The sequence below is a fragment of the Phaenicophaeus curvirostris genome, chromosome 9 (assembly GCF_032191515.1).
Source record: "Phaenicophaeus curvirostris isolate KB17595 chromosome 9, BPBGC_Pcur_1.0, whole genome shotgun sequence".
Classification (NCBI taxonomy): Eukaryota; Metazoa; Chordata; class Aves; order Cuculiformes; family Cuculidae; genus Phaenicophaeus; species Phaenicophaeus curvirostris.
In genome coordinates, this window is record NC_091400.1 from 15,738,879 (window position 1) to 15,763,134 (window position 24,256).

At 35.6% G+C, this 24,256-nt stretch overlaps 1 protein-coding gene across 3 annotated transcripts in view; it reads left to right on the forward strand.

Annotated features, from left to right (window-relative positions):
* PLCE1 (phospholipase C epsilon 1) overlaps nucleotides 1-24,256 on the forward strand; it is a 153,993-nt gene that overhangs the window by 20,697 nt on the left and 109,040 nt on the right. For all 3 annotated transcript variants that reach the window (XM_069864034.1, XM_069864033.1, XM_069864035.1), the window contains exon 2: nucleotides 1,482-3,069. In XM_069864034.1, the coding sequence (XP_069720135.1) occupies nucleotides 1,888-3,069 (1,182 nt within the window). In that variant the 5' untranslated portion in view covers nucleotides 1,482-1,887. The remainder of the gene's footprint in view (nucleotides 1-1,481; nucleotides 3,070-24,256) is intronic.

A 24,256-nucleotide genomic window follows, 5' to 3' on the forward strand; every position in this document is an offset into this window, starting at 1 on the left:
AGTGAAGTGTAACTTTACCTGAATTTGTTTTTCATTTTTGATGCACACAACCCTCCCACTGCTCATCCCTCCACCAAAAATTGGTACTTATGTGAGAAAATAGCATGCAGAATATCTGATTAACTAAAAAGTATGTTTTACCTTTTGATTTGTGCCAAAGTGCTTTTGGGTGGAGATAAGTAATCAATAAAAATGAAAGCCAACACTCTAAATGGTTTAAAATAAAATTGTTAGTTGTAGTTACTTGAGAAGAATATCAAAATAGATTTTAAGCTTCAAATTACTTTCATTATTAAGTTGTCCTGATTTTATTGCTCCCATCGTTCTTAGCAGTTTTATCAACTACAGATGATTTACTTATTCTGCCTGGCTAAAGTACATGAACTGAATTAAGAAGGTTGTCCCTTCTACTTATGAAGATAGTGCTTGGGTCAATATTTGATTAATCAGTTCAGTAATCAAGTTGTATCTAGCCAGTGGTTTGCCTCAGTTTTGTGATGTGTTTTGCTACTGAAGTTTCAAAGTCATATTTTTTTGCTTGTTTCTGTGAACTTGGACTGTTTAGTTAATTTAGACCTCAATATTACTTTTTGCATTTTCCACATTTTTAATAATAAACTTAATGTTTTTAAACTTTAAATGTGATCCATTGAAATATAAGCTTGTATTTGTCTAATTTTAATTCACTATGGTTTATATTGGTGTGCCTCTTATTTTTCTGTTTCCTTTGTTGAACTGTCTGTAACCTCTTATTTTCCAATTCCAAGATTTACTTCTACCACAGTGTTTGCAGGAAAGAAGCAGAGAATTAATGGCAGTGTTGAAGGGCAGGTTAACTTTTCAGCTTAAGGCATAGAAGTAAAGGGTTCAAAAACTTCATTGATAATATTCAGGCTTTTATGCTACTCTGCCTTCATGCTTTTTTCAGTCAAACTTCTGGCAAAAATATTGTGTTTTCACAGTAACAACATAAAGTTTAATGAAAACAAAAACCACGTAACACCAAAACAATTGTAGTTGTGATAGAGTTCAGTTCTGAACAGGAAAATTATTAGTTTTAAAAGACAGTGTAGGTTTAAAAATTAGTTTCTTTTTCAAAATGTTTTAACTTATCCTGGCTATGAGTCAGAAAAATTAGGGTAAAGATATTTCCATTTTTCTCCTTGTATGTCATATATGTTCAATTTCAGTGTTACAGCTTTGGTAAAATTAGTTTTCTGCAGTCATATAGCTTTTCATACTGAAGAGATCTATTTAAATAGACTGTGTATTTCACATGACTGTGATTTCCCCAAACAGTGAAGTGAGACTTTTAGAACAGATTTAAATGTATGTTTTGGAATTCTCTAGGTCTCGATATAATAAACCTTTGCTGTTTTGTGCCCTTTCTCTTTACATAAAAAAAATTTCTTTCTATTATGATAGTGAATTTTGTGCTGTGGATTCTGTTCAAAATATATATTTATTTCTTTTCTATACAGAAAACCAACTTTCTCTATGGGGAGATGCATCTCTGACATGGATTCTGTGTTTGGTCATCTTCTACAACCTGAAGCAGCAGTGTGTGTTCTACATATGATAGAAGAATTAATTTTGGGAAGAGACAAACCAAATGGCTACATCACAACAAGAAGCTGGTTTAAAAATGTTTGTATTTCATGCCAGTAATCGAGGGCTGGAAAAGTCTAGTAGTTCAACAATCAAAAAAATTACTTTTTTAAAAAGCCCAATTCAGAGTAAGTAGTCTATGTATATTTTACCATGTGTTCCCTGGTTATTTAACACTGAATCTTCTATTACACCGAAATCATGGTGTGAGAATTGGTAGACAACACTCCTCCCTCCCCAGTTTTTGACACACATTCACCAACTAAAGACTGTGTCAAAATGACCTCTGAGGATATCACAACGTCTGTTCTAGTCTCTGTGGTACAGGGTAAAGTGATACCTGCCCAGTCAGCTGGAGATGAAAGTACTGAAAATGCTTCGGACACCAGTGCTATAAAAAGACATACTACCAGTCTGGAAAGGCAGCCCACACATGCTATCTCATACTTACACAGACTTGAAGAAGAAAGTCTTAAGGACTCAGTGCCCAAAATATTCTCTGTGGCGAAAGAACAAATGACTAATGACAATACTCATGAAAACTTTTGGGAGAAGAATAGCTCTATTCCCGATTCAATGGAATTTCTTAACATTAACTGTAACATTGTACAGAAAAACTACGAGAGGAATATCCCACGCAGCCAGTTGTATAAATCTTGTGATCCTTCCACAGGGGGAGAGGCATGCCTGGAAACTGGAATTCCTGTTTCACTGGAAAGAGCCATGCTTGCTGAAATTCAGTTGAAAGTGAATGGACCTTTGTTAAGAAGCGAGACAGCAGTGAATAAGGACAGTAATGATATTGATAAAGTAACCTTTTTTCATTTTCATTGTGCTAGGGAAAAGAATATATCAAAGGCTTTGTGCAGTTTACACAATGGCTTCATTTTGGACAACTGCTTGCAGCCAGTAAGTGTTGGTGATGGTAACTCCACTGGTTCCCTGGCCTGCACTTGCAGATTAATGGAGTTGACAAATAATTGTGAAAATGAAAATGGGCAGCAGTTGTATGAAGATGCTTTAAGGGATAACTATTTATGTCTGGAAAGAGCACCACAAAAGGTTAAAGTGGCATGCTTAAGTCACAACTTCTGTGGAAATAACTTCACTGGAAGAATGCCCTCAAAGCCCTTTCTGAGCCATTTTGAAGACTGTAATGATAACTGTGAAGAAGTGGAAGAGGATCTTTTCAGAAACAAAAAGGAACGTTCTACTTTATTAATAAGACGTTTCTGTAAAAATGATAAAGAGGTTAAGAAATCAGTTTATACTGGAACAAGAGCAATTGTTAAGACTTTACCTTCAGGACACATAGGAACCATTGCTTGGAATTATGTTGAGCAAAGGAGAAACAACAGTCGCTTGAAGATTTCTATGATTACAACAGAACAGCTCACTATAATTCAGTCCTTAATAAAATGGGAATTTAATTCCTTTCTTGAGAAGTCTTTATGGTATGAGGTAAGCTGTTCATAGTGGTGGTGTTGGTTTTGGTTTGATTTTTTTTAAAGAAAGTTTTTTATTTTATAATTTTCATTATAAAACAAAAGCCTTTGATTCTTAGTAATACTGAATAGGATGTTTCACATAACCACGTTGAACCTTAAGTTGAACACTGCTCTAGAAGGATGTATTTTTATCCTTTAAAACACATTTCGGTTTGAAAAAGGCATGGAGTAAAAGTGATAATTTTATACCTGTATAATACTCATACATACATACACTTGTGCATACATATGTACCTATATAAAATGTATACAGGTACGTATTTACACATAGATGTATGTATAAGTTTACATCTTGAGATATATTATCTATATCTAAGAATGTAGTATACCTATTTTTAGATATAAAAATATAAACACACTTTAAAAATATATTTGCAATAGAAAATGGATATAATATACACATATATGTGAAAATAGATGTATTAATATAATTATATACACACATAGTTGAATATATGTGGCATATATGCGTATATAAACATTTGCTGGGTACATTGGTGATGCAGTAATTCTGTGGAATAAATTGTATAAAATGATAAGTGGCAGCATCAGATCAGAGTGAAAATTTTTGTTGCTCTAAAAAATTAAGCATAGTATTTTCCCAAAGTTACAAGTACTTATAATTCTTCTACACTTGAAAATAATGAGAAAATATATTAGAGTTGAATAATGTGTATCAATGTGCTGATGTTGCCCTAATTTGTGTTCTTTTAATCTAGATTTAGGTTTCTTCATTGAGCATTTCCGATTTGACTTAAGTTCCTTCTCTTTTAACATACATGCCTGTTTTACCGCTTTTCACCACTGCTGCATGATACTGAATGGATACCAGTTTGGGTGTGAAGGCTTTAATTTGCATATTTATTGTAGCACGTATTGAAAATCAGAAATAAATTTAATAAATACTGAATAATTATTTCAATAGGAAATTACTCAGCATTATTACAATGTGCAGAAAAAGCTTAACGTTGTATTCTAAGTTTTTCTTTTCCACATGTTGACTACAAATATTTTTCTTACCAGCCACTGTATTTAATATCTTTAATATGCACCAATCATTCTTATCATTATTTTTCTGTTATTTTAGTGTCAAATATTATTTCTGCAATAATATTTCTATGTGTTTATGTTTTTTATTATTAGCATTATAGATGTTTTTTACACAAACAGAAATTAACTTAGTGGAAGTGACAAATATATGGACCTGTTGAACTTGCACACTGGGTTAAAATAACAAATTATAAGCAATTGTAGGAAGCTTTCATGCTAATAATTAAAGGAAGAAGGAGAAAGTAGTAAATGAATGTCGTAATTTGTTATTTCTTTCCCCTTATCTCGCCCTTTGAGCATGTGTTCTGTTTGGAACAGCTAAGTGAACAGTAGTTCTGTTCTTCAAGGGCAAAATAAAAGCTAGAGAAATTAAGTTTTCATAGCAGTACTGGTGCAACATGGAACAATAGACACCTTCATGTTTTAAGTAGGAAAATGTGGGTCTCATTTGTGCATAGCCCTTACATAAAAATTCTAGTGCTAATAAAGGAAAGGCACTGAACTGTTGTCTTGCTGAATATTTTTTCTTTTTTTCTTTCCCTGCGTAAGAAGATGGGACTGCAGCTTTGGAGTCTATAGCAAATACATGAAATTATATATTTTTTAATGTAGCCTGTGATTGCTGTTTATAGATATTTTATATGAAGTTTTAGACTCTTCTGCTCTGGATTTAATGTACGTGTTGTATGAAGAAAGAAGACTTTAATGTTGAATATCTTTTATAATTTTGCATGTAGCTTTTGCAGCTATATAAAGTGCAGTACTTGCCCTTATCAGATGGATGCATGCAACATGGCTGTTGCAGCTGTTTGGGAGAAATTTGCTTGTCCATGTTGGAACAGTGCAAGCCCCTCACATTGGTACTTATTAAAAAAGTCGCAAATGCAGAGAATTTGCCACGCAAACAAATAATGAGAGTGTTAGCTTTGCTTGGTCTGGCACAATGTAACCACTACTTGGTTCAGCTCAGCTGTGTTATATTAGCAGTCTGACTAATTGCAAAAGTCAGAGTTTCTGGAATCATTAGAGTATGCTGCTTTTTTTCCTGATAAGGTGGGTTTTCTGTGGTAGTGATAGTTTAATATGACAAAAATTGCCAGGTCCATTGCTGACTAAGATATTAAATTTGAGCAGCTTGCTAGACTACACAGGGTGATTCTCTCAGAGTTGTTAGGTGACCTCAAGATCTCCAGATGACAGCTGCAACAACATAATTGTAATGCATAATAGCTGAATTTTTTAGTTAAGCTTATTTTGTAGGAGTCAGTACCATCTTTGCTGTCTCATTACATTCCTGATCTTAGTAGTTTAAGCTTTAAGAAACAAGAATACTGCTGGGTGCTTAACTCTGCTCAGGTGTAAGTTTGCAGACTAATACATCTTCCACTCTTTGTAGCTTCCAAGGTGCTACTGAAATGCCAAATACTAAGAAGGCAACAATTAAAAAAAAAACCAACCCACCTTAATTGCCTCCACATCTATTTCCAGACAGAATAATACTTTCATTATAGATTTCTCTTGTATGAGTGTTTCATAGTTAATATATTGATTTGATATGGTAGTTCAGCATCTATTAGCAACAGGTATTTTTTCCATGTAGTACCCATAGTGTTTTTATGATTCATGTGTAAAATCAATGTAATGCAAGGGGTTTTGATTATGCATGGCTAAAGTAAGGTGTCTTTATATTAAGATTTCTTATTTTCCCTAAAGTTGAGATATATTCAGTTGGTGGCATCTGTTAAGAAACAGCTAAGGAGAGAAAAAAGATTTGGGGGTAAAAAATTTTTACTAGCCTTCTTTATTAATGTGATATCTAAAACAGTAATCTTGGGGAACATTTTTAAAGAAACAGAGCCAGGCACAAGTAGTTCTCTGTTTAAGAGATGGTATTTGCCTGCATCTTTTTTGTGGTTTAGATTTGATTATTAATTCTGTATGCATTCAGAGTTAAAGTTAATATTTTGTAATTAATAGAATCGTAATTTCAGTTCTGAAACTGTAGAAAACTCCATCTCAGAATCTCAGAATGGTTTGGCTTGGAAGGGACTTTAAAGATCACCCTGTTCCCCCTCCCCTGCTGTGGGCAGGGACACCTCCCACTTCCACTACCACCTCCCCTGACAGAGGTGTATCAGCAACTCTGCTCAGTGTATCTTTATGTTGCGTGCTTTTGTGGCATTTCTGAAAATAGTGATAGATGGAGTATTTCACTATCAGTCATGGAAATACATGTGCTTTGCCTATTTTGGCAACCAGTTGGAAGGGTTAGCAATGCTGTATGTTCTGAAGAACGTTTTTGGGTTGCTTTTCTCAGATATTGGGTTAATTATAACATTTTCTTATCAATATTTTGTAAGATTGAATAGTATAACCCTTTTTTAAAATCTAGTAGTATCTTGGAAGATATACTTTTCCCGTGTATTCATAGCATAATTTGTATAACAAAGAGGCATATGTTGACTCTTAAGTGAAACAAAAACTTGAAAGCATCTTAGTCTGTGCTAATAGTAATAAGAAGCATAAGAGTCCTCGTGTATGTGCTGTGTTTAACTCAAGTGACTGATCTGATTTGGTAGAACAGGTACAAACCTTGTCAGAGTGGCCACATGATATCACCTGGCAAAAGGACTCCTATTAGTGAAGTTATTCTGCCATACTCTGTAATATTCACAACCCACAAAGCAGCCTAAAAAATTAAATTCTTACAAGTTTTCAATACTCTGTTCTTTTTAATTGTTTCTGTAGAAATTTCAGATCTAGATTTGCTGTGATATCGTCTTTCTGTTAGGGTGATATGGTGTTCCCACAGGTTTTTTCTTCTTTCCCCATATTTAAATAGATTTAATCCTTTAAATGGACTTTTACTCTCTTCCCTCCATGTTTTGCATGCATACTTAAAATATAACTGTTCTTTATGCTAAAGTTTATGCTATACTTGCACTTTATTTTTTTTTTTTTTAAAGATGTCTTTGGATTCTGTATTGTGGATTACAGACAGACTTGGGATTTGATATTTTTTGGTTTTGCTCTCTGAAATAAAATTTGTAGTCCAACACGTTGAAAGGAATTTGCAGGAAAAAATGACATAAAGTAAATAGTCTGCAAGTGGTTTGGGTTCCTCTCCACTTAATCTAACTTTATGTGACTATTTTGCCTGTTACTGATGTTGTAATTTTTTAGACATAAAGGTTTATTTACATATGTTAAAGCAGTTAGTAGGTATGGATGAGCTGGGTTTTGTTCTGCCTAGACCCTGTGTTTCTTAGTTTTTTGCATAAGAGTTGCAGTCTTTAGTTTAAAGAAAAAAGTTCATGAGCAAAATTGACTACTTGGAAAAAAAAATCAGGGAAGGAAAAGAAAAGCCAAATAGGCATGAAATTACGTTTTCCCTTCAGTAAGCCCTGTAAAAAGAAGTTGAACTTTGTTAAATGAAGCTCTATATTCTTATTTGCTTTGGCTTGAGTTATCCAGTTTTAAAGTCCAGCTTTAAAAACAGAAAATTTACCCTCTGTTTTTAGTAGTCCATTTTATTACCGTAATGTGTGATACAGTTAGAGATAAATCTCATATTATTTTGTGTTATTTTGCAGTTGCCTTATAACTTTAACAATTTTGGACAAATTTATGAACAATAAGTTTTAGCTGTGAGCACACTTACGTACTGAGAGCCAACAGTGTGGGAGTCTTGGCAAGAGCAATATATTATGCATTCAGTTTTTCCACACTTTGTGACTTTCCTTCTAGTGACTGTTCATTAACTGTAAAGAAGCAGGAAGATATATTTTAGAAAAATCTCTCTGCAGCATGTTGAAGACTTCATTTTGGAGTGTTAAGGCAGGACACTTCTAAATTCTTTCTCAGTTGAAACTGTTACCTCCATTACCTATATGAACTGTGGAAAAGTTCGGGTTGTTTGCTCTGGTATGACTGAATGAGAACTGTGCTGTATAACGATCACTCTGTTGGTGAGTGCATAATTAAAATGTGAATTTATGAGATTTCAGATATGTTTTAATTTATTTTGCTTTTCTACAGTCTTCCCGATTTTTTTAGGAAGTTTTCTAAAGTTGAATAAGTTTGGCTTGACAATAATTGGTAGGTGTCAACAATATGTGGGACTGCTACAATATCTAAGACATCCTCCATGAGATATGAGAGTATTTGTTTTCTCTGTGAAAAGTGATTTGATGTACTGTGGTTATGAGCCTTTGGCCAGGAAGAGGTTTGCTTGAAAATACAGACTGGCGACAGCTTAAAAAAATGAATAACAATTGAACATAATACAGCTGTTAGGTACTGTCCAAGTACACATGATCTGGAGTGTCAAGGGACAGGAGAGCTCTGAGGGTGCACCCACACCAAGCAAAGCTCATTACATCAGTGCAGCAGTTGGAACCAGCGTGACTCAGGACAATGTGACAGCATACAGCTTTCAGCAGGAATATCAGAAGTGGAGCGGTACTGGAAACATAAGCATTCAGTCCTGGCATTGTAACTACTTTCTTCTTTTTAACTCTCCTAATAATTTCGCTAGAAAATTATATAGTTAGAAGCTGTTCCTTACCTTCAAAACACATGTATCCGGCAGTGTTCATATTGTCATGCACATTGTGTGAAAGTATCCATTTTTTTAATGTTTTGGACTGTAAACAGATAAGATAATTTTGGAACTGAGATTTAAGACTTAGTTTTGAGAGGTATTCATCAGTCAGATAGTTAAGTATGAGAGAAAAATATGGTGGATTGGCTTGTGGTCATTCTAACTTACAGGTAATATTCATGTCTTCCCATTTGTATGAAGTTCAGAAGAGTCTTTTAATCTCTGGAACTATAACTCATATTGTAAACACTTAAGATTTCCTTAGTATACCAAATACTCAGAGACATATACCTACAGATAAGTTTGCTGTCATAGCATGGGAATATGCAACAGTAATGAAATAGTTCGGTTTTATCTTGAAATCGGCAAATGCACTTATTGCAGGACTCTGAATAATCTAATTAACTCTTGTCAAAACAGAAGAGTTTTCGGGTTTTTTGATCTTCCTTATCTTTTCCCGTAGATGTAATGTCTGTTCATTGCTGGCAACAGCTGGATTTTGAAACCACAGTAAAATAATGTTTCTTTTAAAATGATTAAAAGCGATTCTTACGTACTTGTAATAATTGTTTTTAGTTTATTCTCCTGACACTGTAAAAATTATTTTTAAAACGTCACAACAGGGCAGATCTTCGTTAGTGAAGTGTGGGCAAAGCAAAGGATGCATTATTAGCTGCTCTAGTTTCATGTTACAACAGTCTTGGTTATTCAAGTGTTTAGGAATTCCCTTTAAATATAGCGAATGGGTGAAATCCTGGTCATATTGGAATCTATTTAAAATCTCCAATTGGGATAATGTTACTTGAAGTGAGAAGAAGCAGCAGCATGTGCAAAATAGAGCTATTGAATCATAGAATATAGAATCATAGAATAACCAGGTTGGAAGAGACCCACCAGATCATCGAGTCCAACCATTCCGATCAAACACTAAACCATGCCCCTTAGCACCTCGTCCACCCGTGCCTTAAACACCTCCAGGGAAGGTGACTCAACCACCTCCCTGGGTAACCTGTTCCAGTGCCCAATGACCCTTTCTGTGAAGAATTTTTTCCTAATGTCCAGCCTAAATCTCCCGTGGCGGAGCTTGAGACCATTCCTTCTTGTCCTGTCCCCTGTCACTTGGGAGAAGAGGCCATCACCCTCCTCTCTACAACCTCCTTTCAGGTAGTTATAGAGACCAGTGGGGTCTCCCCTCAGCTTCCTCTTCTCCAGGCTAAACAACACCAGCTCTCTCAGCCGTTCCTCATAAGGCCTGTTCTCCAGCCCCTTCACCAGCTTTGTTGCTCTTCTCTGGACTCGCTCCAGAGCCTCAACATCCTTCTTGTGGTGAGGGGCTTCATGGGAACCATAATTTTAGGTCAAACATTTTAATAAAGCAACATATGCATACTTATTAAGCAGGATAAAATGATAGTTTTGAACTGGAAATATTATCTATATAAATACTTATAATGCCTATAATTCAGGCAGGATCATTAACTTGATACATAAAACTGCCTAGGTACCCTTTAGTTGCATGTGCTGTTATTTATTGTTCATATCCCTACATTGCTTGGAAGCCCTACTTCTGGCCTTGAATCTATTGTCCTAACTGTTTTACAAACAAGTAATGATCTCATCTGTTGTACAGACTTTGAGACAGTTAGATGTCAGTGAGCTCACTCAGGTTTTGGAGAAGATCAGCTTCTCCCAAATGCTCTCCACATGCTGTGGCTAAGTTTTCTTCTATCTCAGCAGGCTTAGTAGCTGCATGGTTCTCTGTAGTCTGCAGAAGAGAGGTATCCTATGTGGGGAAAAAAAAAAAGAAAAACATTTTCCCACCAGTTCATGAATATCTTTGGTAATTTTAGTTATATGCATAAGCGCAAAGAAAATTATTTTTTTAATGTATGTTGCCAGTCAACAATGAAATGCTTCTAGGCTGAATAAAGGTCTGGATGATTATTCTGAAGAGTTTTTCTTTCAGCAAAAGCATAAGAATGTATCTGAGCCATGATGAAATGTTCTAAATGTGATTGTGAGTTGGATCAAGAAAAAGACCCCTAAGGAAAACTGTCATCAATCTTCTCTGTTTTAAATTAGGAAATTATCTTGAACATTGCAGACTTAGAGTATCATGCTATAAACTTGAGACCTTATAGCTCTGACCCTGTGCTTATGTAAGGTATTTTACTTTTATTTAAGCACATTACAGTTGCCATGGGAACCATAACATTGGACTTCCCCTCTGTTGTGTACAATCTTGGGACTGCACAAGATGGCTTGTGTGTGTACATGTATCTATTTTAAAGAGAAAAAGTATTATTTCATGAAGAGTCAGAATTTTCCCTTTTATGAGATTAACTTATGTTCTGTTTCACATAAATGTTCTTTTGAAACTTACTTTACTTAAAATGCAGTCAGGGAGAACTACAGGAGTATTTTTTGTTATGTGAAGATTTCATTGTCACCTAGTGATTTGCCATCAGCATAAAGAAGGTTTTGGTCCATGAACATCAAGTCACTTAGCAGGCTGAGGCTATAAAAAAATCCAGGTGAAGTTATCAACAAGTAGGAAGTAGAACATGGACTGTATTTTAAACAGCAGCGTATTAATTTTCTTATTTTCTAGCAGTATAGAAATTGAGTGATTTTTTGTTTCTTTCCTTTTTTGTCCTTTAGCAAACAGGTTGGAGGTGAACTTCTATAGTAATGCTTCCTTCGAGCAAAACGTTCTTTATTCTGTCATCTTCAGCAGGTGCTTATGAATCATTGCATATTTAGTTTAGCTTGCACAGTGTTTCTTTGACATTGGTTTGGAAAAAATGCAAATCCAGCCTTTGTAAATGGTGACCAGTTTGGAGTCTTTTTTTTTTTTTTTTTTTTGGTTTTGAACACATTTCTCATCACACTTCAGCTTTGACCAGCTGTTTCCTGCTTTTCCTCCCAGTGGTTTATCTGCTGAGGAGATAAATGCGTCAGTTGTTTGTTTGAGAATTCACATTACCTTTATAAACTGAAGGAAGATTAAAACAAATAAGTTGGATACTGTTACAATTAAAGTTATGGTGAAAATCAGAAGATGGATTGTTTGCTCTACGTGAATCTTTCATAGAGTACAAGCTTTTATTACATCAGGGGGCTTATTTGATACAAAAAAAATTAATCCAGCATCGGAAACACCAGCGTGATGCTTTGTGTGTGGTATTTGGGTGTGTGTGATGGAATTTTTCAAGCAGTTCCAAGTTTTTGTCTTCATATGAGAATATTTTGATTTATCTGATGTATGATCTACATAGTGGCCTGACCATCGTGTCATATTTGCCCTATTCAACCTCCCCCCCATCTTTTGGACTGATTTGAATAGTGGATATTTTAATTTTTGTAATAATACAAACTTCTTTGGGATTTTAGAACTGAGCTTGTGTATGTATTTTTTGCAGAATCAAGCAAGGCAGGTTTACCAGGGAAGATGGGGAGGAGTTGGTGTGTTACCTGCCTATTAGGGCTGGCTTGTTATCTTTGTTCATTGTGTAGGACTGTGGAAGGATCGCTTGTTGCTGCTTCTTTTTAATCCGGGTGTAGCAGGCTGTTCTGTGGAATAGTGAGTCACCTGTCCCTTGCTGTGCTGTAGTGCCCCTGTGACCCAAGTGTTTGTGATCAGTGCTCCCCTCCCGGCCTTGAAAACTCCTTCTAACTAGTTTTGCTCTTTTCAAATAAAGACTATCAGTAGCTGTCTGTTCTTGTTCCTTAGTGCCATTCTTGAACATGCCTTCAGCTTGCTTACTATTCCCTAGACTGGTGGTCTTTATGGAGCTTCCTTTATCCTTCAGTCTTATATAAAGAACAGACTTCTCCATGTATTTCCCTTTAGTTCTCTGCGACTAGATAGTATTTTTTTCATAGTATTCACAATCTTCTTTTCAGCTGAGTCTAGTAGTAAGGCTGAAGCTCCTTCTTCATGCAGGTGTATGGTCTTAAGGGGCACTCCTGCTTCTGTTAGCCTTATGTCCAGGTTTGTTGGGCTCATATAAATTTATATGTGGCATCTGTGCCATTTATAGCTATTATATTTCAGTTTTTAGATTATTTTTTTTTTGGTCCTTTCCATGTTGGTTTTGTGTTTGGTTTTTTTCCCAGTGAAGGTTAGTAAACAGCATATAAACTTCACATTGGATGATTGATAGACACATGGTTGTAGTATTGTGGTTTGGGACTGGAACTGTCTGTCCAAAAGAGCTGGTGTTTTTGGTTAAATGTCCTTTCATCAAACTGTCATAGACAATAGTACATTTATAACTCTTTTCCTTTGGTATTTATCAAAAAAAAAAAAGTATGTGCTAATTAGTATTTATATTACACATTAATGACTAGATTCCTGAAAACAAAGAAACAAACAAAGCAAAGAAACACAAGGAAAACAACAGCCAAGATGAAAGCAGGTTCAGAGGAAAAACCCATGTGGTTGTGACTCAGTGGATCCAAGACAATAAAAATCAAAACCCCATTTTTCATTAAGTAAAATAAATGGAAATCAATTTAACATTACTGGGCAGAATTTGCTAATGAGATATGAAAGAACTAGTGAAAAGGAGCCAGTGTTCTATGAAAAACTTGGAAGGAAAATAAAAGAGATAGTTGACAAAGAGTCCTTTGAGTTCTGGAACTTTAGGAATGTAGAGAGGAAAAAAAAAAACCCAACAACAAAATCCTATTTCCAAACCTAACCAGAACTAAAGATTTTACTGTTTTTCTGTGAAACTAGGATGTATGTAAACCAGTGCTAGTATTATTGTGATGGCTAGGTACAAAGGTTGCACTTACAAGTAGAAATATAAAGAAAATCAAAAGAATTTGGAGAGAGATTATTAGTCATCATCCAGTTTCTAAACTATTGTGAACTGATGCGCTCTGGCAAGGCTTGATGTGGCAAAGCCAAGCATATATGGCAAAGCTAAATAGTTGGGCTATTTTGGTAGCTTCCTGGGTTTTTAATTAGATGATGTTTTATAGGGTTTTTGGGGGGGGGGATGTTTTCTGCTATGGAAAGTATCTGATGGAAATAGCATGCTTTTTAAAAATGGTTATTGGTTTGAATAATTCAGATCTGCAAGCAGGGTAACTGAGTCTCAAATCTGATAAAAATCAGTTTCAGATTCTTATGGGGCCAACAAATAACAGATAGTGAAACAGAATGAAACTTTATTTTGGGATGCTTAGAATAAGAGTTTCTTAGAAGACTAAGATGAAGCATATCAGAAAATTCAACATTGCTACCGATATCTTGAGTCTCTGTGCTTTCCAGAGACTTAGACTTCCACCTCTCTCCTAGTGAGGAGGGGCAGAGCTCCCAAATTTATCTTGTTCATACATTACTGCAGTACTTAAGGAACAGTACTTAACATAAGCACATGCAAGAGAAGTTGTTTGGTTTCATTTTTTATGAGAAAAGAAGAAGTTAACATTAAATGTGATTTTAAAAAAGAGGTTAAAACAAAAAGCCTTGTATCATCCTGTAGTGTAACTTATGCTTCTGCCTCAGCCATGTCCATATTGTCCTGTTTTATTGCCTACCTCTCCTCTGCCCTGCAGCCTGCAGGGGAGATAGCTTTAAATTTCAGATTTTTAACTGCTGCTTTCTTTGCTGTCTTCCTTATTGGACACGCAGGTTTTGCCCGACACTGTAAGTGGCCTGGGAGCACTGATGCCCAGGGTCCAGCCCTACTAAAACTTCTGTTTTCTGAAGTCTTGCTGACCCCAGGCAGTTATTGCAGGGGCTCACACACCCTTCACATCCACCATTTTATATCCAGATTTAAAGAGGCCAGAAAGGGAGACTCTGTTTCTCCTAATAGCATACCTGAGCTTCTTATTTCTTAGGCTTGTCCTGAATCATATCCTAGGGCTTCTGCCTGTGCATTTTGTGCCTGCATCAGCTGCAGCTGCTTGGGAAGGAATCCCACAGGTGTAGCAGGGTTCTGGAGCAGCTACTGAACAGTGGCACATCATGCCTGCAGGACAGTAAAACAAGTTCAAGATTTTCAGATATTTATTTTTGAAAGAAACATTGCCATGTTGTTAAGTCAAAATGATAAGACAATTAAGTCTTTGAGACCTCTTAAGACTGGGAAACAACTTCTTAATGAATTGTCAAGGTTGCGATTGTAGGAAAATAATTTTTTGGGGTTTATTTATTTAGACTATCTTAATCATTGTGTAACAGTGGCAACCATATTCTGTTTTCTTCTAGATATTTGCCTTCATATGACTTTTTTTTGTTTTTCCCCTAGAAGGAGGGTCCATAAAATTAGAAGTAGATTAAGCACTGACAAGTTATGAACTGGAAATTTGAAACAACGCTGTTTTTGTAAGACAGCAAAGTATTGTTGCCACAAAACATTCTGCAGTTTTAATTGTACTTTTCTATTTTTTTAATTTACCTACTGTATAAGGAAGCAAGCACTATAAGCAAGTCACTGGTACCAGATTTCTTTAGCACAAGACATCTGCTTCTTGAACAACATTACCTGATTTTCATCTGGTTTTCTGTAGTCAGAAGATCTCCTTGTAAGTATGTCTATTAACATATGTGGTCCAGCTGTTGATTCTCCACATTTATTAACACAATTCCTAGGTACAAATGAAAGGTACAAAAGAAATCATGTTTTGTGTTTCCTACCTGAGTCCAATTTGATTGTAGCACTTGCTTGGATCAAATCACTCTAGTACTGTGAGGCTTTGTAGATTCCTGGTTCAAAGGCTGGACTATTTGATAATTTTTGCAATTTGCTGCTGTCAGCCTGCTGATGGCATGATGTCTAACACAATGCCTTTGTCTTAGCTGAATACCATGGGCAGATGCAAATGATCTGACCAACATTAGTCAGGGAAAAAATGGATGTTTGAGCTATTCTTTATCAGGGCTGATCCCCCAAAACAGGAGGGAGGTGATGTGAGGAAGCTTTATTTATACAGTAATTCTCATTATACTCTTCAGAAGGTAAAATTCACACTTCAGTACTATTAAAAAAAGTTATAGATAAATTTTTAAGGCATTTAAATTAGGCACGAAGAGTTCATGATTAGTTTACTGGATAAATCTATCATGATTTTGGAGATGCTGGATACCTCATATTTCTCATAATCAGACCAGCAATGTTTAGAATTCTTAGAGATTTACAAGTTTGATTTCAGGAGTCCAATTTGAAAATTTGGGCCTGAATTCCACAGTAACGCTTTCTGAAAGTGCTGACAAGGATTTTTTCTGTTTGACTACAGTATTTGCATAACAGTCATCACTGATTTCCACTTAGACCTGTGTGCATGCACGTATACATGCACACACGTGTATATATATATTCAGATCACAACAATTGTGAATATCTGGTATAATACCCATAATAATAAAATCTTTGTCTTGCTGCAGTCCTTTTGACAACTTAACTTCATTACAGAACCCAGATAAGCTACAGTGATAGAAAAATCCTTATGTTATATTTATGCTGACCCAAATCTCTGCAGGAATAGTTTTATAGGTGTAACTCTTTGCGTGGAACTGTATTGCTAGGAGAGATAAGGCTAAGGGTGCAAAACAGCTCATAGATGACAAAGTCCAGTGTAAGTGTTAAAATTTATTAATTTTTTCTGTACTTTGATTACAGCATGTATCTGTTAATTTGTTGAAACTGTATAAACTATATAAATTCTAAACTATTATTGAAATTTAATCAGTAGAAGAAAAAGAAAGGGGAAAAGTCTGGTCTTTACCCATGTCACTGAAGTTTGACTGTTTTTGAAGCAAAATGTGAGGCATATGCCATCTGGTGGATAAAATTATTCATACAGTTTTATTGGTAATCATATATTTTTCAAGCAGCTTCTATTAAACTATTTCTCTTCCATGCTGTATTATCACTTCTGTGGCACTGGTGGATATTTCTTCAGGCAAAACTCAAGGGAAAAAAAAATCTGAAAACTGAATTCAAGACAAAATGGAATTCCAAATTTGATTTGGTGTATGATTAGTAAATTGGATTCTTGGAGGAAAAACTCCAAAACCCAAATGGAAAAGTAGCCATTTTCACCCACTTCAAATATTAATTCCAAAGGTATAACAATGTGAGGCAATTCATCAGAGACCTCTGATGCACTGTTCTCAAGTCCCTGCATTCTTGCAAATTACGTTTGGTTTGATGTGGCCTTTGCAGAAAGACTGGATATTGCTTTACATCTGCACTGATGTGGCAGGTGAAACTGGAGTAGCCTTGCAGAGCCCAGAGGCTCGTCTTATGCAGTAGGTTACAGGTTTCTGCCTGTAGGAATTGCTTTTTGCCAGCCGTTTGAGGCACTCTTTCAGCAAGTACAATTTTGTGCTGAAAGCTGTGCTTTTAAAAATGTTAGACTGCTAGTATATGGGACTGCAGGTGTGCCTTGGATATTTTAAAAATCTAGGATACAGCAAAGAGTGTGGCCAGTATTAAATATTCTTCTTTTCAGTGTTGCATGGGGGCATGGCTTCAGGATATACATTTCAGGTTACTGTATAGAGTAGATGTACTGTGGGATAAAAAGTGAAACAATCAATGTATATTGATTCTGATAGAAAATTTCTGTTATGTTAGTGGATAGTTTCTATTCTTTTTTTTAGTGGATGTGGATGAATTGTTAACATCCAGTTATATACTGGAAGATTGATACTGCTGCTCCCTCATTTTTTTCTTTAGACTGATCAAACCTAATATATTAAATTTTTTTTTCTAACTTACTCTTAATGTATTAGAAAAGAATTGAAAACGTACTTCAAATTGTCTTTCATACTGTGATTTCTTACAGATCAGATAAATAAAAGATCAGATAAATAAACGCAAGATTGTGCTTATTGTCTGAAAAAGAATTAATTATTCAAATACATTGTAATCAATACATACGTGAATGGAACGGTCATCAGCATGTTATGTCACTGTTTCATTAGCTAAAGTAATGGCAGGGAGAGAGCTGAAATACAACACAATGGAAAAAACAGGTAATACTACTGCTTCCACATGCTCCTGATTTCACAGAGCTAGTTCAGGTGTCTGTGCTTTTCTGTGCCACATTCCTGGCTCTGAAGGTTTATTAGTTCAGTCGTAGTGCACAAAAAAAATAGAGATGTAATTGCACATGGAAACAGTCGTGGTTTGTTTTATTACTGGAAGTAAATGGTTACTTTAGAAGGATTTAAAAAGATTCTTCTTGATAATAACTTTATGTACAGCAGACTCAACAGACTTATTTATGTGACTGCCAACTTCATGACTCTGTTAGTCTTCTTGCAAGTAATTTATTTCTCAACATGCAAAGATAAAACTTAAAAATCCAGAAGAATAAGTGTTCACATTATTTGCAAAAATTACAGTTGAAATGTTTTTGTACCATAATATAACAGAACTTCTTTCTGAACTGAGCTGAGCTGCTTTGGCACTTTTCTGTCTCATATTTCGTGGAGGAACAACATATACAATCTCATCCCCCTTTCAACTCTTTGACTGGTTGAGAAGCACATGTTCAGTAGAGCATTGCTAAAGTTACTACAGGTTTATATTTTACACATGGTCCTGTATTCTTTCAGACACATATATAGGCTACATTGGGAGTAAATTATCTGGTTTGTGCTATGAATCTTACTGTCTCTAAGATGTTTTGTATGATTCTTAATGCTCAGAAGAGCCCACAGCATTTTTCCCAGTCTGGTTGAGTAATGGTCAGTCAAAGGAGAGGTATAAGTGAATTCTGGCCCCAAAGAGGCCAGGAGATTAAAAAAAAGCAACAACAAAAAAGGTCTTATACGCTTTTATTGAAAAGCTGGGCAGAAATTTTCTTGTTTTCATTTACAATTTACGAGCACAGTTAGGGAAGCAGGTCTTTTTCCACACTGCAACCAAGCACAGGAGTTCAGCTCTATGATGTCACATATGTCAGTTAGTTAGATCACAATTTTATTTGGAAGAATAAGATCCATGTTGTATATGTCAAACCTTACATTTCTGAGATCCACCCTCCTCCCAGCTTGGGAATCCTCACAAAATGTTGGGGCTTGGTGTTATGTTGACTTTGTTCTACAAACCAGACAAAATAATCTTTCCCTGAGGTGAATTTGCTCATCATGGACTCAACCTCCTTGCGTTCTTGTGCTTATATGGCTTGAACAGAGATGATATTTTCTCTTGTATAGTCCTATGTTATGAGAATTATGTTTATATGAATACAGACAAAAAGAAGTTTAATTCCAAGCAAATCATCTGAATACAAACGATTTATTCAATTTGCTCTATTTTGTTGCTTGAAGTGCCCACTGAGTTCTCGTATATATTTTAGAAACATTTCAAAATCTGTATTGATGAAAACATTGCTCTTGGCAAAATGATGAAAAGAAACGTTTTTTCATGTAAAGAGCAGTGCAAGCACTAAATAAGATAGATTGTATAAAAGAAAAATTTAAAATGGATTTAATTTTTTTCAATCTATGCTGCTATGCATTTCTAATAAATAAAGGCTTTAAAGTAAAAATGTTTACAAAAAGTAAGTCAAGCCTCAACACAGCCTGTGAATTTCAGAAAACATTGGAATATCACTCCCTAAAGCCTTCTCTAGAAGAATTTTAAATGTTGCATCTTGGATTCCTTGTTGAAAAAAAATGATTCCTCATTTTACTTTCTACTAACTGAGTTAGATTGTGGGCAAAGTTTTTTGCTTGTTTGTACCATTGCCATGACTATAGAAAAAAAGTAGGTGGAATCAGATGAAAATCATCACTATTAAACACTGTGTGTAGATATGTTTTCTGATGTGTCTGAAATAAATCATATGAGTAGTTCTCGTTTTGGAGTTTGCAAATAACATCAGCATTATAAAAACCATTTAGCTTGAAAGAATACAAATTAGGTTCATATGAAGTTAAGATTTCTCTTGAATAATATGGCTTTGATGCTGGTTCCCTATGTGCACATTTGGAGGGTACTCCTAGATGGGTTCAAAATGTTCTATTATTATATGATGTTTGCCACTGTCACACTGTAACACTTTTTTCTGAGTTTCTCCTTATAGTCATGTTCTGGTACTTCTGCATTGTTCTAGTGAAAGACAATCATATTATTTGTTAATATTCATAGCTGTCCAGTAGCCAGTTTCTCCCGGGCAACTTTTTTTTCCCCTTAGAAATTTAGAATTAAAATCTTCAAACTGCAAATACTAACCTATATGATGCAAAAAACAAAGTGCCAACAGCTTAGGAACATATGAGCTTTGTAGACATAATTCTGAACAGCTTTCTAATTTTTTAGAATTAATGTTATTTTCAGACCTCTTATGAAGCAAGTTGGCACTGTAATTTCTTTTCTTTATAGTCTCAGAAGCATTTATAAGGGAAAAAAAGGAAAAAGGAATGAAGGTTTCCCAGTTACTTTATGTGTATAAAGCTTTGACAGTATTGATTCTTTGTTAATTTCATGTGTAATTATTAAGATAACAGGATTCCTATATATTTCTATCTCCTCGAACAAAACTCAGAGTGACTGATTAATACACCAGTTTATCTTTACCCAACTTATCAAAGAAGGTACATTGTCATTTGGAAGAGTCAAGCAGTAGACAAAGGTTTGCTTAACCTTGTAATTGTGGCATTTAAGTTGTTCAATGAAGGAGGAGATAGTGGAGGTTAGAATTTACAGAATTTCCTTCGGACTCTTCCTCTGAATAGTTATTATTTTGTAGATACTAATTACATACTTACAAACACAGCAGAGTGGAGAGAGTTAAACTGTAGTAGTATTATGTACAGATTTTGGGATATGGTTTTCCTCCTCCTGAGTATTTTCACAGAATCACAGAACCACTAGGTTAGAAAAGACCCACTGGATCATTGAGTCCAACCATTCCTATCAACCACTAAACCATGCCCCTCAGCACCTCATCTGCCGGTCTTCTAAACACCTCCAGGCAAGGTGATTCAACCACCTCCCTGGGCAGTCTGTTCCACTGTCCAATGACCCTTTCCGTGAATTTTTTTTTTCTGATGTCCAGCCTGAACCTCCCCTGGCAGAGCTTGTGGCCATTCCCCCTTGTCCTGTCCCCTGTCACTTGGGAGAAGAGGCCAGCTCCCTCCTCTCTACAACCTCCTTTCAGCTATAACTACGTGAAAGGAGGTTGTAGAGAGGAGGGAGCTGGCCTACATTTTGAGAAGTAAGAGAAAAATTCATTTACCTAGTACTAGTAGAGTTTTCATTAACTTTAGAAATTAGGAAATATATAGGAAAGAAAATGTCTTCAGTGACAGACATTTCTTGCAAGGCTTTAGCAAAGACTTTCCAGCTGGTCTCTTTGTCAAGTATTAAAAAGTGCAAGCTAGGTTGCAGCCTGTTTTTCTGTATTCCTCTTAAATAATCTCCTGAATTTTTGTCTTACTTTGTTATTACCAGTAATTTTATGAGCTGGAGAGTTCCCATTTATGTTCTTGGAGGAAATAATTTTTCATGGGAATGCTTTTCTCCTTTCACAGAGGAAAAGCTTTCCAGGGATGGTTTGGGTCAAATCATACAGAATATTTTTGATGAAAAGCATAAGCTACTGGAACTCAAAACATAGCTGACGCTTTCTCAGTGAAAGGACTGGAGTACTTAATGTATTGCAAATGCATCTCTTGATACAAATGCAGGTTCCAAAATGTCTAAGAAGTGAAAACCCTTTGGGACTTACCTACACAGACAGATTTCATGAAAAGTATGTGGAAGAGCATGTAACAGTCGAGTTCTGCATCTGTTTGTTTCTGCTTTGGGACAGACTTGGCACGCGGACCAAAAAGCATGTATTGGGTGTTGAAGGTTGTCTTAATTGTCTTTTTCTTATTTTTTTTCTCATTTTTCCCCCTTTTTTTTCCTATCCCTCTGCAATATGATTCCTTGAAGATATGTGCTCTTTCCAGTTCCATTCATACAGAGAAGCAGTAAGCTAATGAGAGATGTACGTAATGATTTGTAAGAAATACATAGTTGGCTTCTGTGTATAGCAGAAATGTTCTGCTCTTTGCATTGTCAAAGAAGGTCACTGTGAAATTAAAGCTATTTTAGAATTCACTGTTTTTTTAATTAAGAGGTCATATAGCCAGTCTTCTGCTGAGATGGTTTGTTCTTCTTGTTGGAAGGAGAATAAAGCTGAGTAATAGGGCACCTTCACCTTTTTCATCAAGAAAATCCTGCAGCTGGGGGGAGTGTCATTTTCTGCTAAAGAGGTTGCACCATTTTTGCCTTGTGCTGGCACAAAAAAACCCAAAACTGTCATCTCTCAGGCATTTTGCAGTGGTTGGTTTACCTGAAGTTCCTTAACAGTATTGAGAAAATATAGCTTTCTTCCTAGAACTGGAAGGACAACAAATAACAAAAAAGCTGTTGATGTGGGTTGGAAGGAACAACGTTGTTCATTTGTTTGATTCAACAGATGAGTGGAGGCTGTTGCAAATCTTCTCCTGTTATTAGGTTCATATGTTGTGGCAGTGAAAAATACATGAAAAGTGTATTTGATGGGAAAAGCGTTTGGTTTTTTTGCTAGCCCTGTGCTAAAACAAAGAGAGCAAGGATGTCTTTACTGGTGCCTGATTCCTGACTGGTTTAGGCATGTCACCACTTACCTCATGTCTTGCATACAATGTTCTGGAGTTCTTGATGAGATCTTACAAACACCTCAGGCCTACTTGTCAGTCACCTTCTCCCAGTCTTTTCTTTTCTGTGTGTTGGGAGGCACTTCAGGGTTCTGTGAATTTAGCTAATTTAACAAGTCTGTCTGTATAAAAGAACATGTTCAGGACCATGGAGACATGGTGATTTTAAATTCAACTGATAGAGAGCATTACCAAAGTGTAGATGGAATTTAGATAGTGTTTTGTTCTTCTGCACAAACGCTAAGTCCCCAAAGAGGAAAGAGAATTTCATTGTTTATCTGCCAGAAGTGCACTTAAATTGTATTTAAACAAATCTGTTAGATTTTTGTTTTGTTGGGACTGCCAAGAACAGATTGGCTGCCTTGAAGTATTTCTCTGCAATGGGGATCATGCTGCACATTAAAGAAGCTTAAAAAGAGTAAAGCCGTTTCTGTACTAAATGGTATCAGGGTTCACACTATTTGGGTAATGTCGTAGTCATAGGCACTTAGAGTGAAGATTTTATTATGGACTCCAGGAGTTAGGAATTTCCAGTTCAAATTATATCTTTTGTTCAGGTGCTTTGTTCTAAATTTTCAAAGTGCACTTTTGCAGCAATTGTGGCGTAGTGGCTATGAAAGAATGTGAACTTTAGCAGTGTATAATGGATGGGTAAAGCTACAGGTTCTAGTGCTGCTTAGCTAAATCCGTTGCTTATTTTTAAGCCATTCTTTTTTACTTTAGTCGCATTTCTTATCAATTACATTTTTTTAAAACCATTTTGCTAAAAAATCAGTAATGTGTCCTTAAAAGCATCCATAGACTTGAAAATGTCAATACGTTATGGACTAAACGTCCATAGATGTTTAGATGTTTGCCAACAAACTTCAAATTTACCTTGGAATAAATTATCTTGTAGTTAAGAAAAGCAATTGCAACTACTTATGTAAACTTTATTATATTTCCCTTAAGTTGGCTTAATTCAGAACAATTGTTGCCTTACTTTGCAGCGGAAATAGAAGCTGCCTCTAGGACTGGAATGATTGTATAGTAAAGATGGGCATCTTTTCATTAATACCTCCCATGTAAAAGTGGGGCCACCCATGATGAAGAAGGTGATTTCAATAAAATGAAGGAATGAATTTGTCATGTAACGTGTCCATTTGCTAAACACTAGCCAGAAGAACATATGTAGATGTTTCTGGCAGGCTAGCTAACAAAGGTAGCTGGTTTCTGTAAATTTTAGTTGCAAGACGTGTATAACGATAGGGGATTTCTTTGAGGAGTTAATCTGTGCTGCAAAGCTCAGTGTGGTCAGAAAGTGTATCCAACATGTTTTTTGTGGGAGAGGTAACTTTAAATATTTATATGTTATGTCTCTATGAAAGATTATCACTCCTGGTAGATGCATTTCAACAAGAGTTAATCAGCTAGAAAACAGTGTGTATGCACCTACTATGTTGTCGTTCTATGTAGAAACACACTCGTTGAGCATAAAGTTGGCAAAGAAGAGCCTATTCCTGTCCTTCTCACTGATTACCCACACAGACTCTCCTTCCAGTGTACTTTTTCTGTTGCCCTTTTGCTCAAATATGATTGATTGACCCCTGTTTCCAGATAATTTAATGGAATTGGCACATGTGGAAGAGATGTTTGCCTGTTTTTTCATTCTTGGAAATTCCATGTAAAGGCTTATGTCAGTATTGATGCTATGAGAAGGGGTTGTCTTCTGGACACAAATCCTTACATCAAAAGAAAGCCAGATTTTAGAATATCCTGTAGTTTTGCCTTGTCAAGCAAAAGTACATTTTCACTGACAATAACAGGTAAGAAATTTCTTCT